The 15,896-nt window shown below is 44.0% G+C and overlaps 1 protein-coding gene across 2 annotated transcripts in view; it reads left to right on the forward strand.

Moving 5' to 3' along the window:
• The window catches only part of ADAMTSL3 (ADAMTS like 3), a 650,803-nt gene extending 637,191 nt beyond the window's left edge, over positions 1 to 13,612 (forward strand). For both annotated transcript variants that reach the window (XM_030189627.1, XM_030189628.1), the window contains 5 exons: positions 1,799 to 1,982; positions 4,572 to 4,776; positions 7,005 to 7,114; positions 9,779 to 9,990; positions 12,923 to 13,612. In XM_030189627.1, coding sequence (XP_030045487.1) covers positions 1,799 to 1,982; positions 4,572 to 4,776; positions 7,005 to 7,114; positions 9,779 to 9,990; positions 12,923 to 13,032 — 821 coding nt within the window. In that variant the 3' untranslated portion in view covers positions 13,033 to 13,612. The remainder of the gene's footprint in view (positions 1 to 1,798; positions 1,983 to 4,571; positions 4,777 to 7,004; positions 7,115 to 9,778; positions 9,991 to 12,922) is intronic.
• The last annotated feature ends 2,284 nt before the right edge of the window (positions 13,613 to 15,896 follow it).

The raw sequence follows: 15,896 nt of genomic DNA on the forward strand, positions 1-15,896 counted from the left end.
AAAAACTTATTTTTCAGTCGCGTGTATCGGATGCGCACCAAAAATAAAATTACCGCAAGAGCCACGCAGTAGTCAGACGTTAAGTCCATTTTGAAGCGCGCTGGGCACACATAGATGCTTACGCGGCTTAGTAAAAGGGCCCCTGAATATTTAACTGGCAGCAGTCAGCAATTTTTTCATTCGGATAGTCAATGCTGGTCCATGTCCCTGGCACCAGTGTTAAATTTTGGGTATGTGTGGACAGCCAGTATTTATCCAGTTAAGGGCCAATATTCAGCCCTTAACTTGATAAATAAAACTGAACAAAGTTATGACTGTGTTTTGTGTGGTCTGATTTGTCCAGTTACTTTATCTGGTTCAGTACTAAATTTCAGTACTTAACTCCGTAAGTGCTGACTCCTCCCCCTGGACCACTCACAACATAGCTAGTTTCAGTTTAGGCAATTAGAGGGATATTCAGCTGCACTGTCTGGCAGGGGTGGGCTGACAGTGTTCTGGGGCCTCTGGCAATTCAGGCCATGGGCCCCTAACCACCCTATCAGAAGTGATTAAATTAAATGGAAGGTAGGGGAGAGTGGGCCCCCTACTGCTGTGGGTCGTCAGGCACCGCCCTATTGCTTCAGGGGCCCTTTTACTAAGCTGCGTAGGCACCTACGCTTGCCAAACATGCGCCAATTCGGAACTACTGCCTGGCTACTGCATGGTCCAGGCGGTAATTTCATTTTTTATGTGCGCCAGAAAATTTCCAGCACAGCACTAATTGGGCGGTAATCGGCATTGTATGCGTTCTGATGATTACCGCCCGGTTACCGCTAAGTCAATGGGTGGCAGTAAGGTCTCAGTCCCAAAATGGACGCACAACAATATTCATTTTGCCGCACGTCCATTTTCAGCCAAAGAAAGAAGTGCGCTGGGAAATGAACCTGCACATGTCCAGTACTTGCATCTACACCAGCGCAGGTCACTTTTCAGCGCACCTTAGTAAAAGGACCCCTTAATGATCAGACCACCCCTGCTGCATGGTTGAATTGCATTGAATATCAACCCCTATAAAATTACCACAAAGATTATTTTATTTCTCCCAAATATTTGCTTTTGTAGCAGTTACTATCTGGATCTTGGCACCTGGTCAAAAGAAACCAGACAAAAAAGTTCCAAACAAAAAAAAGTTCCCGACATAAAAGTCCCTGACAAAATAGACTCCTGACAAAAGGGCCTGATGAAATAGATTTATTTTTGAATGGTACGAATTTGAAGGGTTCAAAGAAGTGGAGGAGCCATAAATTACTGAGAAAGTCCACGGCTTGTCACTTGAAAGTCCTGGCACCTGCCTACGGCTTGACTTCACTATCCACACTTGGTATCTAGTGAGAATCATAAATCTGCTTGAAAACGTAATCCAGCTTGATTAAGAGTCTATTTTGTCATGGGTTGTTTTGTTGTGGTTTTTTTTTTGGGAGGGTTTTTTTTTGTCATGGTCTGTTTTGTTGGGGTTTTTTGTCGTTTTTTTTTGTATGTCTATTATGTCGGGGTGTCCTGGATCTTTTTATCTATTCTCTGACTAAAGTGAATGTCTGCTGTGCAGTGTAATTGCTATTGTCTGCCTCACTCAAGAGACTCGCAATAATTTGAGGGAATTTGTCCTTTTATAGTTTGCTGTTAAAAGGACAGAAGATTGGGTTTTTGTGCAGTAGTCTTTGGTAGCTCCGCCTGGTTTACAGGAAATTCAAAAATGACAGAAAATAGTAAACATGGCCTCTAGCCAGGGTCTTAGTCATGTTCTTTCTACTTTTTGCAGAGTACAAATGGGAATTTGGTGAGTGGAATCCTTGCTCTGCTAACTGTGGAAACTCTGGCACCCGATTCAGAAGACAACGTTGTGTGAACGTAGATAGACAGAGAGTACACGAGTCGCTGTGTGAGCACCTTCTACGACCAATGGTCACTTACCATCCCTGCAACCAACAAGATTGTCCGCCAAGGCATGTGAACCCTTATTATACAGAACCTGTAAAACTCGGATGCACATCCACACACCTTTTTTTTTCTAATTTTTGCATTATGTACAGCACAAGTTGTTTTTCTCCTAACTATAGGAGTTTTTTCCACTGTTTCTTTTTTCCCCATTGTGATAATAACAATTTTCCTATGAAAAAATGGCATATTTATATTAAAAGCTTACACTATCTAGGACTTTGAGGTTTCTTTTGTTGAAGTAAATTTTGTTATATTACAGGTTGTGAGGTTGTCTCCTATCCTTAGTAATTCATAATAACTTTTCAGTACTTTTCAGCAAATTTTAAGGGGTGTACTAGATATATTACATAAGCTCATAAGCACCGCCATACTGGGAAAAGACCAAGGGTCCATCAAGCCCAGCATCCTGTGTCCGACAGCAGCCAGTCCAGGCTTAAAAAACCTGGCAACCCCCCCCCCCCCAAAAAAAAAAAAACATTTAATAATGTTCAATGGACTTTTCCTTCAGGATTTTGTCCAAACCCCCCTTAAACTCCGTAAGGCCAGCTGCCGTCGCTACATTTTCCGACAAGTTCCAGAGTCCAACTATTAAATGTGTTGCTCCATATATAGTGATGATTTCATTCAAAAATATAATTTGAAAGTGAAGAGAAATAGAAATAGGACTTTCCAGTTCCTATGTTTGGGATAGAACAGAGGTGACCTATTCCATACTTGAATCAGTCTTGCTTCCTGCCTCTTTAAAGCTTCATGGTAATTAAAGTTAATCTCTAAAGTCATCATTAAATAAAATGTTTTCAGGCCTTTCCTGAACACCTGATAAGAGGGTTCCAGACATAAATATGTGTGTAGAGAAGGTCCAGCTACATTGAAGATTAAATTGCAGATGGTATCCAGGAAGATTGACGGAATGAAGGTATAATTCTGTTGGGAAGATCTTAACATTCTGGTTATCAAACACGGGATTAGCAGATGAGAAAGGAAAAGCGGAACACCAGAATCATGAACTTTATGAACCAGACTTAGGGGCCCTTTTACTAAAACTTAACATGCACTAACAGACATTAGCTTTCGCTAAATGTTGTGTGTCCTATTTTATACCTATGGGCCATGCCTGCTAATGTCTTCTGTTCGCTAAGCTTTAGTAAAAGGGTACGTTAATGTTTTGAAAGTGATTCTGTGAGTAGTGGGGGGCCAGAGTTCTTTTTTAAATAAAGGGGTTTACATGAGCCCATTTCTTTTGGCTCCATCAGAGCTGAAAAAGCTATAGATGCCAAATTTTATAGAGCTGAATGCTTTAAAATAAAGAGTTACAATAATCTAAATGTGTAAGCACCAATGAATGTGTTAAGAGACGCAGGGTCTTCTGAGAGAATAACAATGCGACTAAGTGAATGTAAAAAAAGATTTAGGACAGGCTTAGCTGTGAAAGTAGCTGCTTTTTCCTTGTATAATGAATACAATATATTCTAGGATCTATGAAAGCAGTTTCTTGCTCCTCCCGTGAACGGCAGTGTGGCTCTAGGAGCTGCACATACATTTCCTTTTATCACCACCATAAGCCCCAGAACAGGAGGAGCCACAGGTGCCTGGTGCCCCCAAAATTTTATAACCCTTCTTCTCTCCCCATGATGCATTTCTTCTCTTACTCTGTACCTGTGCTTGCCAGCCAGCTTCTGTCCCCTCCAAAACAGGAAGTTTGGAGAGAACAGGAGATGGCAGGCCTTTAGCATCTGACATGTCTGCACCGGGCTGGGTTTGAGAGGGAGGAAAGGAGAGAGATGCTGGAAAGCATGGAGGGGGTGGAATGCTGCATGCCACAGTCAGGGGGGTGAAGGAAGGGTACAGATGCTAGAGAGAAAATGGGGAGGGCAGGAGACAAGAGAGACGCTGGAGACCATAAGGGATGGAGAGGGAGGGAAGGAGAAAGATGCAGCGGACCCTGGAGTGGGTGGAATATGGACACTACAGACAGGGGTGGGAGAAGGAAAGTAGAGATGCTGAATGGGAAAGGAGAGAGGTGCTGGGGACCATGGGGGAGGTAGAGAGCTACTGTAGATCATGAGGGGTTGAGAGGGAGGGAAGGAGAGAGATGCTGGATAAGATGGGGGAAGGGAGTAGGGAAGGAGAGAAATGATTGACACCATAGGAAGAGGAAGAGTGGAGAGGACAGATATGTAAAATGCCATAGGAGGAGAGTAGGATAGTATGGAAGGTTTGGGGTGGAGCTTGGGCACCCCCAAACCAAAAAGCATTCCGCTGCCCCTGATTACCACTGTTATAGAACAGGTTTCTAGCTCTTGGAGGAATGTCTCACCCACTTGCATGAGAACAGGGTTTGCTCCCAATGCAGGGGATTTCCATAAGAGAGGGAAGGTTGTTATCCCCATGTGGGTTCTCTTGACTGTGGGAAGTTACCTTTTAATGTTCTGGCTCTGGGGAAAGATTTTTTGTAACTAAATATCCAGGTATGTGTTTCTATGCTGTTTGAGAGCCAGATCTAGTTATCTATGAAACTTGCAACCACAAAGCAGTTCATATTTTTCTTACCCTAAGGTCTGTGATTTTATTAATTACTCATTTCTGTTATTTAGATGGGTAGCAGGTGCGTGGTCTGAATGCTCCACTTCTTGTGGTAGTGGATTCCAGCAACAACAAATAACTTGCCAACAAGAAAAAGCTGATGGAAGTGTGGAATCATTGTCATCAGATTCATGTACCCAAAATGATCGTCCTTTGGGAAGGAAGCCTTGCTCCAATCATTCTTGTTCAAAGTGGATAGCACATCCATGGGGAGAGGTAAATGCATGTGGAAAGTTCACAGAATAATCACTGAAAACCTTCATAGCTGTTTTATGTTTAAATTTGTTAAAATCCTAATTCTTTTATGACTTCCTGATTAGAGGCTAGATTCTATTTCAGAACTGGAATATCTGTTTCTCATACAATTTCTACATTAGGAAAGACGTTTTCTGGGGTTAGAAGAAGTGAATGCATAGATTAGTCAGGGAAAAGGCTAAACATTTGCACCTTGACTTTCATGAAGTCCACGTTCATGAGGGGGAGAACTCATTGGAAGAAACGGCCAACAGTTAAAGCAAATGGCTGAGCAGCAGTGATGCTTCTTTTGATCTTGAGAAGTCACTTTGGGGCTCATTTTTTGAAAGAGAAAAATGTCTAAAAAGTGTCATAAAGCAGCATTTGGACAAAATTCTTCTCGAAACCTCCAAATCGGTATTTTCAAAATCCGTTTTGCAGAAGTTTATCTATGTAATTCATCGGCAGTGCATCCAAATCACAAGGGGGGGGGGGGGGGTGCTGAGGACGTTTTGAAGGCAGGACGTTTTAGAGCCATAATGGAACAAAAAAATGCCCAAGGCAAAAATCTAAACACTTTGGTCTAGACCTGTTTTTAGAATGAATAGGACACAGAAAGGTGCCCTGAATGTCTAGATGACCACTGGAGGGAATCAGGGATGACTCCCCCCCTTACTCCCCCAGTGGTCATTGACCCCTCCCACACCACCAAAATGTGAATAAAAATATTACTTACAAGCCTCTATGACAGCTTCAGATGTTATTGCCAGGTCTATTAGAGCAGCATGCAAGTCCCTGAAGTAGTGTAGTGGTCAGTGCAGTGTACTTTTAAGAAGAGGACCCAGGCCCATTTCTCACTCTACCTGTTATACTTGTGGTGGAAATTGTGAGCCCTCCAAACCTCAGCAAAAACCTACAGTACCCACATATAGGTGACCTCTTCACCCATAAGGGCTATTGTGGTGTAAAGTTGGGGGTAGTGGGTCTTGGGTTGGTCTTGGAGGGCTCAGCAGACAAGATAAGGGAGCAACAGTGAGATGTGTACCTGAGAGCATTTATATGAAGTCCAGAGCAGTGCCCCCCGTTACTCCTGGGATGTCTGGGGTACCCATACTGCAGGATTCCAATGGCCCTATATAAACAGTTATTAAGTATGCTTTACTCTATAAAATACATCTATACCTGCATACCACAATATCACTTTGTATTCATTCATACCATGTATTTGTTCAGACCGTAATCGGCTAACGCCGTTAACGGTTATATGTAAGCCACATTGAGACTGCAAAAAGTGGGAAAATGTGGGATACAAATGTAACAAATAATAATAATAAATAATAGACTAGGGCCTCTGGCAGCTTATTTTCTAAAGCCACATTGACACCTCTGTTACCTTTATAAAATAAGAGCCTTTTCGGATTTCACATAGGCACCCTGTTCTAAAATCAAGTTTTTAATAAGCAGTGCATGCTAAAATCCACCTTCCAAAGCATGTGCATGGTATTAGCATGAACACAAAGTACAGCTTTCACACTAGCTGCTAAGAAATCCCCTATCCTATCTTGCAGGAAGTGAAATGGCAGGTTAACATAGGTGATATCTTCCCCCCCCCCCCACCCATCTCAATGTCTCCCCTTCCAAACCAGTGGCATAGTCATGGGGGAGCCTTAGGGGCCTGGGTCCCCACCCCCAAATTTGGGTTCAGGCCTCCCCAAAATTGAGGCACTGTCTCTGCTTTAGCTGGTGGGGGTCCCCAATCTCCACCAGCAGAAGCTCTTCTCTAACCAAGGCCTGCTGCATTTTCAGGGCTGCTGCCACACTGGCCCTCCACACATGCATGCTTGTTTTTTGTGAAAATGAGCAGGAGAGTGGGAGGCCTGTCCCCCTCCCCCACCCCCGTGCATGTCCAAAAGTCAGGCTTCTCCCATGTAGGCTCAGTTTTGTGAAAACCAAGAATGCGCAAGGGTGGCGGCAGCTGAGGCACGCCAGGCTTCAGCTGGAGGGCTTCTGCCAGCTCAGTTATGTGGGGCCACATGGCGGAGGGGGGGAACAAAAACGTTTGTGGCCCCCCTCTTTGGGCTGAGGCCCTCCCAAAACCTGAGGTCTGGCTATGCTCCTGCCCCAAACTTGTTTTCCCTTGCAGAAATGTCTTTGCATTTAGTACTGTTGCACTCGGCTTTCCTTTTAAGACTTATCATTCTGTCCCACAGTGTTCTAGACGATGTGTGGGTGAAGGACTTGGCTTGCAGTATCGTCACATACTCTGCCAACACGGCAATGGGTCAGTGGTACCAGATAACTTCTGTGAAGATAGGAAAAGGTACTATGCTTATTACAAGGAAAAAGTTTTGTTGCCTGGTGAAATCTTAATAGTAATACTGACTTTCACACTTGTCACTAAATTTACACGAGATATGGTTCGTGGTTAAATGTTGGATGTTATATGGCATAACATTAATGCCCAGTGACTTTCTGTTAGAAAAAGTCCAGTAACAAGTTCAGAAAAGTCTGTTTGTGAGGGTTCACAGTTCTAAATAAATCATGTTTAGTACGGTGCGGAAGTAATTGTATTAAGTATTTTATGTGCATAAAAGGGAGAATTTTTATCATCACATTCATGTCTTAATTAGCACTCTGAAGAGATGTATAGGTGATCTGGTCAATATTCGAAACAATTTACCCAGCCAGAAATGGGCCCTGAGCATTTAGCAAAGGTGGCTATTAATACCCTGATCAGAAGCAGCAGGGCAGAAACACTTGTTGCACCTGCTGTGTTTCCAAATATGATCATGGAATCCGGATCACCTCCAAAACTTTCAGTGTTTTCTCTAATCCACGTTAGAGCTGCAGCTTGGTCCATAAATGCCCTGTTTCCCCTGGCATGTTCATGACCATTACTAAAGAAGCCCAGCAAACTAGTAACATACATAACATAGTAGATGACAGCAGAAAAAGACCTGCATGGTCCATCCAGTCTGCTCAACAAGATAAACTCATATGTGCCACTTTTTGTGTATGCCTTACCTTGATTTGTATCACCACAACATACACATAGTAGGTGGAAGCATCTCTAACCAGCAAACCACTTCTATGGATCTAGACCATGTAATGACAGCACATTAAGTTTCAGTGTGACTGCATACTATAATTATGTAAAGACAAGGCCGGTATTTGATACAAACCTTCATCCATTTGCCCCCGCCCTCATGGGCTGCCCAAGGCCCTACACCCCTGTAATCCAGTATCTCCTCTCTCCCTCCTTCCCCTGTAGTAGCTAGCATCTCTTCTTCCTATCTTCCCTCAGGTCCATTATCTCTCTTTCCCCTCATTCAGCATCTTATTTCCTCTTTCCATTCCTCCAACCCCTCCCCCCAAAAAGCCAGTATCTCTTCTCTCTATCTTCCCTCAGGTCAAGCATCTGCTTTCCCATTCCAACCCCCCCCCCCCCCCCCAACTTTAGTATAATGTCTCCCTTTTTTTTATCCCTGTCCCGTGTCCGGCATGCTCCCTCAGGCACTGCCACCCCAACTATTATAGCTTTTCCTGGCCTTTTTGAAAGTACTGCATTCCATTGGGACCTTGCAGTAGGAGCCCATGCTGAAGTGCTGCTAACTTCTACCCTTCTCCCTAAGAAGGACTTCCTTTCACTGATTAAAGACCATAGTGATGAACTAATTAGACATTATCAGAATATTTATCAAGGTGCTTTCAATATAATTTGGCTACTTTGAAGAGGGAAATTTATTTACATCTCTGGCAGTGTAGTTAAAGTCACCTGGGGAGGCAGTGTCTGCAGTCACCCCCCCCCCCCCCCAGGTCCTTGATTTTCTCACCAGAACCCGTGAACTTTACCCTACCCTACCCAACCTCACTCCAAAGCGAACAGTGAACTCTGTACCCTCATTTCCAGCCCTTCCCCCAGGCTGAATCATCAGGTAGAGAGTTCCTTACCTCCTATTAGCCCAGCCTCCTGCCTCTAAACAGTACATATAATAGGACATAGAAGTTCAACCCACACATTGTGTCACATGGAATGTAGAGTTCACTACACCACTGTGCATTGCTACTCAAATGGAGGAAGAAGAGTTCTTAGGAGGCAAGGGGCCTTCTGTTTCTGTCTCAGACTGATTAAGAGATGTAGAGGGTGACTGCTGGCTTTGGAGAACTGGTTGCTGGCTTCATAGGTTGGCCAGGGTTTTGCTGGGTGGAGGAGATTGGTGTCCTCAAGGACTACTCCACCATGCTAACCAATCCATTCATTTCAGAGTAGGTAGTGCAGGGGACTAGTACCATAGTTTTTAATACTACTACTACTACTACTTAGCATTTCTATAGCGCTGCCAGGGTTATGCAGCGCTGTACAAGTTTAAACATGGGGAAGGACAGTCCCTGCTCAAGAGAGCTTACAATCTAAAGGTAACAAACTATGTAGTAAGTGTAGGTATCATGAATGGGGAAGGTGGTTAGGCGCCAAAAGCAAGGGAGAAGAGATGGGCTTTGAGTAAGGACTTGAAAATGGTCAGGGAGGGCGCATGGCGTATGGGCTCGGGAAGTCTGTTCCAGGCATAAGGTGATGCGAGGCAGAAGGGGCGGAGTCTGGAGTTAGCGGTGGTGGAGAAGGGTACAGATAGGAGTGATTTGTTCTGAGAGTGGAGGTTACGGGTGGGAACATACGGGGAGAGGAGGGTAGAGAGGTAATGGGGGGCTGCAGATTGAGTGCACTTGAAGGTCAATAGGAGAAGCTTGAACTGTATACTGTAGCGGATCGAGAGCCAGTGAAGCAACTTGAGGAGAGGGGTGATATGAGCGTATCGGTTCATGCGGTAGATAAGACGTGCGGCGGAATTTTGGACAGATTGAAGGGGGGATAGGTGGCTAAGCGGGAGGCCAGCGAGGAGAAGGTTGCAATATGCAAAGCTACTCTTTCCATGCAAACACATTCTGTTTGTTATATCGGCCTTTAAATATTTTGCTTTCTATGCAGACCAGCAACTAGGCAAAACTGCTCTTCCAAGACGTGTGATGTCTATTGGCAGATAGGCCCCTGGAGGACTTGTACTGCAGCATGTGGAAATGGATTTCAGTCCCGGAGAGTAAGCTGCATGCATAAGAATGGCAAAGCAGTGGCTGACCAATACTGCAGCTGGAAAAAGCGACCAGTGACCTGGCAGCATTGCATTATGAATTCTTGTGGCCGTAAGTAGATATTTATTTATTGCAGGTATTTATGTATTAGCTAAATCATCAATAAAGGTTTTGTTAACATATGCTAGCTGTCCTCTTAACTAGCAACAGCTCATTCATTAGCAGTGCTGTATGTTACCACTGTGTCCTTCCCAAAATGGAGAAAGAAGGCACAGAGCACCTCAAAGAACAACTGAACTTCTAAAATAAGAACATGAGAACATAGATGTTGCCATACTGGGACAGACCGAAGGTCCATCAAACCCACCACCCTGTTTCCAACAGTGGTCAATCCAGGTTACAAGTACCTGGCAAGATCCCAAAACAGTACAATACATTTTATGCTGCTTATCGTAGAAATAAGCAGTGGTTCCTTTACATCAGCAGCAAATTAATCCAGAGACCCAGCCGGTGGAGATAGAGAGCACTGATGTGTCCTGTACATATAGGACTTGATACTGCCTGGCCAGTCAGTATTCTGTATCTCCAGCAGGCGGATGGACGTGTTTCACAGGCTCCTTGCTTCATCATAATTATTCACCCTTATTTGTTTGTCCTTGAGATAGTCTAAATCCCTTGTTTCTTACATGTATTAATTTACTTCTTCAAGTTATTGTAATGTGTTTTATATTATGTATATTATTATGTTTCACTTTATTGTTTGCTTATAAGCCACATTGAACTTGCCTATTTCAGGCTAATGTGGGGTATAAATGTCATGAATAAATAAATAAAATAAATAAATGTGTGGTGGCTCCTGTTCTGGCTTGGCTAGTTCAGTAGAGCTGGGGGTGTTCTGGCTGAACGGTGCCAGCTTCAGGGGGTACACCTGGAGGGGCATAATTGAACAGGGACGAACATCTCTAAGGGCACCCATCTCTAAGGACGTCCCGGCGAAGGGGCAGGGAAATCCGTATTATCGAAACAAGATGGGCGTCCTTCTTTCTTTGATAATACGGTCGGGGACACCCAAATCCCAACATTTAGGTCGACCTTAGGGATGGTCATCCTTAGGTCGTCCTTAGAGATGGTCGTCCCCAGTTTTCGCCGATAATGGAAACCGAGGACGCCCATCTCAGAAACGACCAAATCCAAGCCATTTGGTCGTGGGAGGAGCCAGCATTCGTAGTGCACTGGCCCCCCTGACATGCCAGGACACCAACCGGGCACCCTAGGGGGCACTGCAGTGGACTTCACAAATTGCTCCCAGGTGCATAGCTCCCTTACCTTGGGTGGTGCTGAGCCCCCCAACCCTCCTAACCCCCCCAAAACCCACTCCCCACAACTGTACAACACTACCATAGCCCTAAGGGGTGAAGGGGGGCACCTACATGTGGGTACAGTGGGTTTTGGGTGGGTTTTGAAGGGCTCCCATATACCACCACAATTGTAACAGGTGGGGGGATGGGCCTGGGTCCGCCTGGCTGAAGTGCACTGCACAGCGTAGTAAAAGGACCCTTATGTTATTGAACTTTGTTTAATAGTAGTGACCACATCACATCTAAGGAGGAGGTAAGGAAAGGGTGGGTTGTTGTGGAGGAGGGGTGGATAAGGGGAAGATATTTCTTTGAAAATGCTCAGTTTTGACAATTTTTCTTTCTGTCAAGCTTGTTGCTTTATTGTGTTGACCATGTTTCATCTTGACAATGTTTTGTTAATAAGGAAGATTTAAACATAAAAATAGGGATTACAAAAAGGAAAAAAAAGGAAAAACATTAATCCTTCTTAGACCACTAAAGGCAGAGTGGGGCGGGGTGACCGAAAACATTTAGGAGAATCCGCTAGAAGGAAATCTTAAGGAAGCAAAACTTAACATGAGTCTAATTCACCCCGCATCTAATCATTGTCCAATTTGCACTTGAACCTTTAATCCTGGATATTGCTTCATATCCAGAAAGGGCTGCAGTTGGTCTGGACTGAAAAAAAAAACATTTCTAGTTCCCCATCAGTAACCACACATTTACATGGATTAGGCAAGGTGTTTCCCAAGTCCGGTCCTGGAGTATCCCTTGCCAGTCAGGTTTTCAGGATATCCACAATGAATATGCATGAAAGAGATTTGCATATAATGGAGGCAGTGTATGCAAATCAAGGTCATGCATGTTTATTGTGGATATCCTGAAAACCTGTCTGGCAAGGGGTACTCCAGGACTGCACTTGGGAAACACTGGATTAGACATCAGAAAGGATGCCCCAATACAGTGGCGTTCCTAGGGGGGCAGTGGGTGTGGTCCGCCCCGGGTGCACGCCGCTGGGGGGGTGCCGCACGCGCCTGTCCTCCGTTCGTTCCATGCTTCTTTTCTGCCCCGGAACAGGTTACTTCTTGTTCCGGGGCAGAGAATAAGCATGGAACGAACGGAGGACAGGCGCGCGCGGCACCCCCCCCTCCCCCCAGCGGTGTGCACCCGGGGGGGGGGGTTCTTTCGCAGGGGTGTCCTTTCACCGGGGGGGGGGGGGTCACGCTGCATCCGGGGGGGGGGGCGCTGCACCCAGGGGCGGGGCGCATCAGTGATCCGCCCCGGGTGTCAGCCCCCCTACGAACGCCACTGCCCCAATATATTTTGCTTTTCTTTTTTCCTGGGCAGATTTATTAGTTTCTTCTAGCTCTTGCTCCTTATTTTGTTTTGTGACATTGTTTAGGGAGCATTTTCATTAGTGTTTTGATTATTCCATGTTACTGGTGCAAGTGGATACTTGTTGTAAACTTTTGAAAGTAAAAAAAAATGTGAGTATATATTTTTTTTCATTATGGACATATGATTCTTTTTAGATAGATTGAGTGTGTGGCTAAGGATAAGATCATATCTCATCTTGGGCTCACGAGTGCTCAAATACACTGGTTAAATTCTTTCTTATAGTTCTCATCTTGTTCTTTATTTATTTTCATAAAAAGTTTTTGTCAAAGTGTCTTTAGTGGTTTTTTTTTCTTTTGTTTTTTTCACAGAAGGAGAATGCAAGGATACAACACACTACTGCACATTTGTAAAAGATCTAAAGTTATGTTCGATAAGCTTCTACAAGCAGAGGTGCTGTGAATCATGCAAAGAGGCATGAGTGAAGGAGCATCTGCTGGGTCCAAAGTACGTAAACGCAAGACAAGATTGAGCACTTCCTGGACCCGTGAAGGTGATCCACATGGCCTCTGAGACTGGAAGCTTTTTACAACGGACTGTACAATGCCTTAGACATTCTCCTGCTTGAGTAAAAACAGCACTTCCTTTCCAGCTCATCATGAAGCCAGCCTACATCAAGGCTGCAAGTTTGATTACTATAACGATTTGTCCAATTATCGAGCACCAGCTAGTGACTTCCTCACATCTACAGGACTCGCTCTTTCTCAGTTATGAAAGGTCATTTCTGGTACAGCAGGCTGTGGCCTTTAATTGGTTTTGGCACTGGTTTATTTGATTAAACACCTTCAGCTTACGTTATAATGAAACAAGAGTCTCAGAGGGGGGATTCTTACAAAATTGAGTTGTTAATTGGATACACCAGAGTCCTTTGCTGGCAAAAGAATTGTTATGCTTTGTAAAATATCTGCTTTTGTTTAAATCAGGTATAATTTCCCTAGTTCAGAATCCTTTATACAGAATATTAATCATCTTAATTGGCTTTGCAAGGCTGCCTTTTATGGCAGTGAGGTTTTGTACATCTGAGCCCTCTTGCCAATCACTGCATTTCTAAGGGATGCACTTGACCCCCTTCCACTCCAGCCCTTTTAAATCGGTGTGTTAAAAACACAGAAAATAGTTCTGTGTATGGGAAACAAGCACATGTGGAGGACTAAAAATAGTCCATGACTGCCACCACCGTTGTTCACAGTCTATACTGTTCACAAGCCAAGGCAGCGGGTATATGGAAGCAACAGAACACTGTGTATCCTGCTGTCAAAAAGTATTTACAGCGTTCTGCTGCCTTTCAGATATTTGTTTGGATGAAAGTTTAACCTAATGGTCAAGCTGATTTGCATCACATATGCGCCTTGGAAAAAAAACAAGAGCACAAGGGGTGAGAGGGCGAGAAGAGGCAGATAAAATGAGAAGGCTGATAGGAGGAACAGGTGAGAAAGTTGGAGGAGACTGTACTGTAGAGTCTGAAAGCAGAAGAGTGGAGGAAACATGAGGAGGAGGGATAGTGGAAAGAAAAGTGCAGGAGGAAATGAGAGACTGACAGATGAGAAAGTCACAGGAGGCTGTGCGCAGGGTGCAGCAATGCATTTGAGTTGAGGCTGAACACAGATGAAGAACATGGAATATTATTATTATTTGTTACATTTGTATCCCACATTTTCCCACCTATTTGCAGGCTCAGTGCGGCTTACATAGTATCGGAGGGGCGTTCGCCAACTCCGATATGAACAAATACAAAGCGATGTTGTGGTAGGATAAGGTTCATGTGGAACAGACACATTAGGGAATTGTAGAGCGGAAGAGTTACGTTATGTCCATTACGTGCTTTGGTTTCCTTGTGTTGCAGAGTTCAGGCATTTAGGTTGGATCGGTAGGGTATGCCTTTTTGAACAGGTTGGTTTTTAGTGATTTCCGAAAGTTTAGGTGGTCATACGTTGTTTTCACGGCTTTTGGTAAAGCGTTCCACAGTTGTGTGCTTATGTAGGAAAAACTGGATGCATAAGTTGATTTGTATTTGAGTCATTTGCAGCTTGGGTAGTAAGCCAAAGAACCTGAAGCCAGACAGAAAACTGATTTAAATGTGTTACCTGCATTTTGTTTCTAAAGAATGGATGGCGGCTGCTATGTAATGGCCATAGTTCTGTGTTAGCTGAGACACTGGGAACAATGGCCGAAGTACATTTTATTGTAATAAATTCTGACTGAATCTAACAGATGTAAATTTTGATGTCACTATTCTAAAATACCTTCTATCGGCATGCAAAATTTGAAGAAATTGGTCATGTCATTTAGCCGGCAGACAATTTTATTTTATTTGGGAAAAGTGGCAGAGAGATGTAGCTTCACTAAGCTCCAAATAGAAAACCTGAAGCTCGATTCACCCAAATTCATAATGCAGAAAAACGTTCTAAACAAAATTATTTGGCAAATGACAATCATTGCATTCTAGATTTACTAACATGGTATCTCATTAGTGGGTGTTAACAGTATTACTTTGAGTTATTAGTAAATAGGTTCCACTGCACAAAATGAGACCTTTTAGCAAATCTAGTCCATCTGTTTGAGAAATAAAACCGCTTGGGGCATTTCATATCTCAGAAATATCACAGGCTGTTCTAGACTGGTCCTTATTCCCAACTGAATACATATTGTAAATTTCCTTACAACATATACGATGCCACCAATATCTGGCATTAGGTGGAGGAAGCACGTTGATCTGTGATGTCCACATTTTAGTCTGAATCAGTGGCTTAGCCACAGGTGGGCCTGGGTGGGCCAGGGCCCATCCACTAAGGGCTCAGGCCCACCCAACAGCAGCACACTTTTAGCGGTAGCTGGTGGAGATCACAAGCTCTACCAGCTGAAGACTTCCCCCTGATGGTAATGAAAACGTTATTCTCCACAATACAGGCACCTGTGCATGTTCAGTTTTCAGCACATGCCTGCTGCAGACTGCCAAGGTGGAAAGAAGCATTTTCCTGCCAGCTGAGATGTCTTTTGGTGGTGGTGGGGGAGAACATTTTGTGCCCACCCACTTCTTGCCTAGGCCCACCCAAAATCTGTTGTCTGGCTACGCCCCTGGATATTACCTCTAAAGTACTTCACAGACCAAATAAGTTGCCACTTTTCATAGTCCCCCCTTTTCTGCAAAACACACAGATATTTTGGGGATTTAGTCAATCGTGGTAATCGGGTATTGACACATCTAGAAACAAAGGCCTGACCAATGTTGGTGCATCTCCCACCATTCTCCAAAAAAGAATTAGTATCTAGATAAAAAAGCACTTT

Source organism: Microcaecilia unicolor, chromosome 1 (assembly GCF_901765095.1).
Source record: "Microcaecilia unicolor chromosome 1, aMicUni1.1, whole genome shotgun sequence".
Classification (NCBI taxonomy): Eukaryota; Metazoa; Chordata; class Amphibia; order Gymnophiona; family Siphonopidae; genus Microcaecilia; species Microcaecilia unicolor.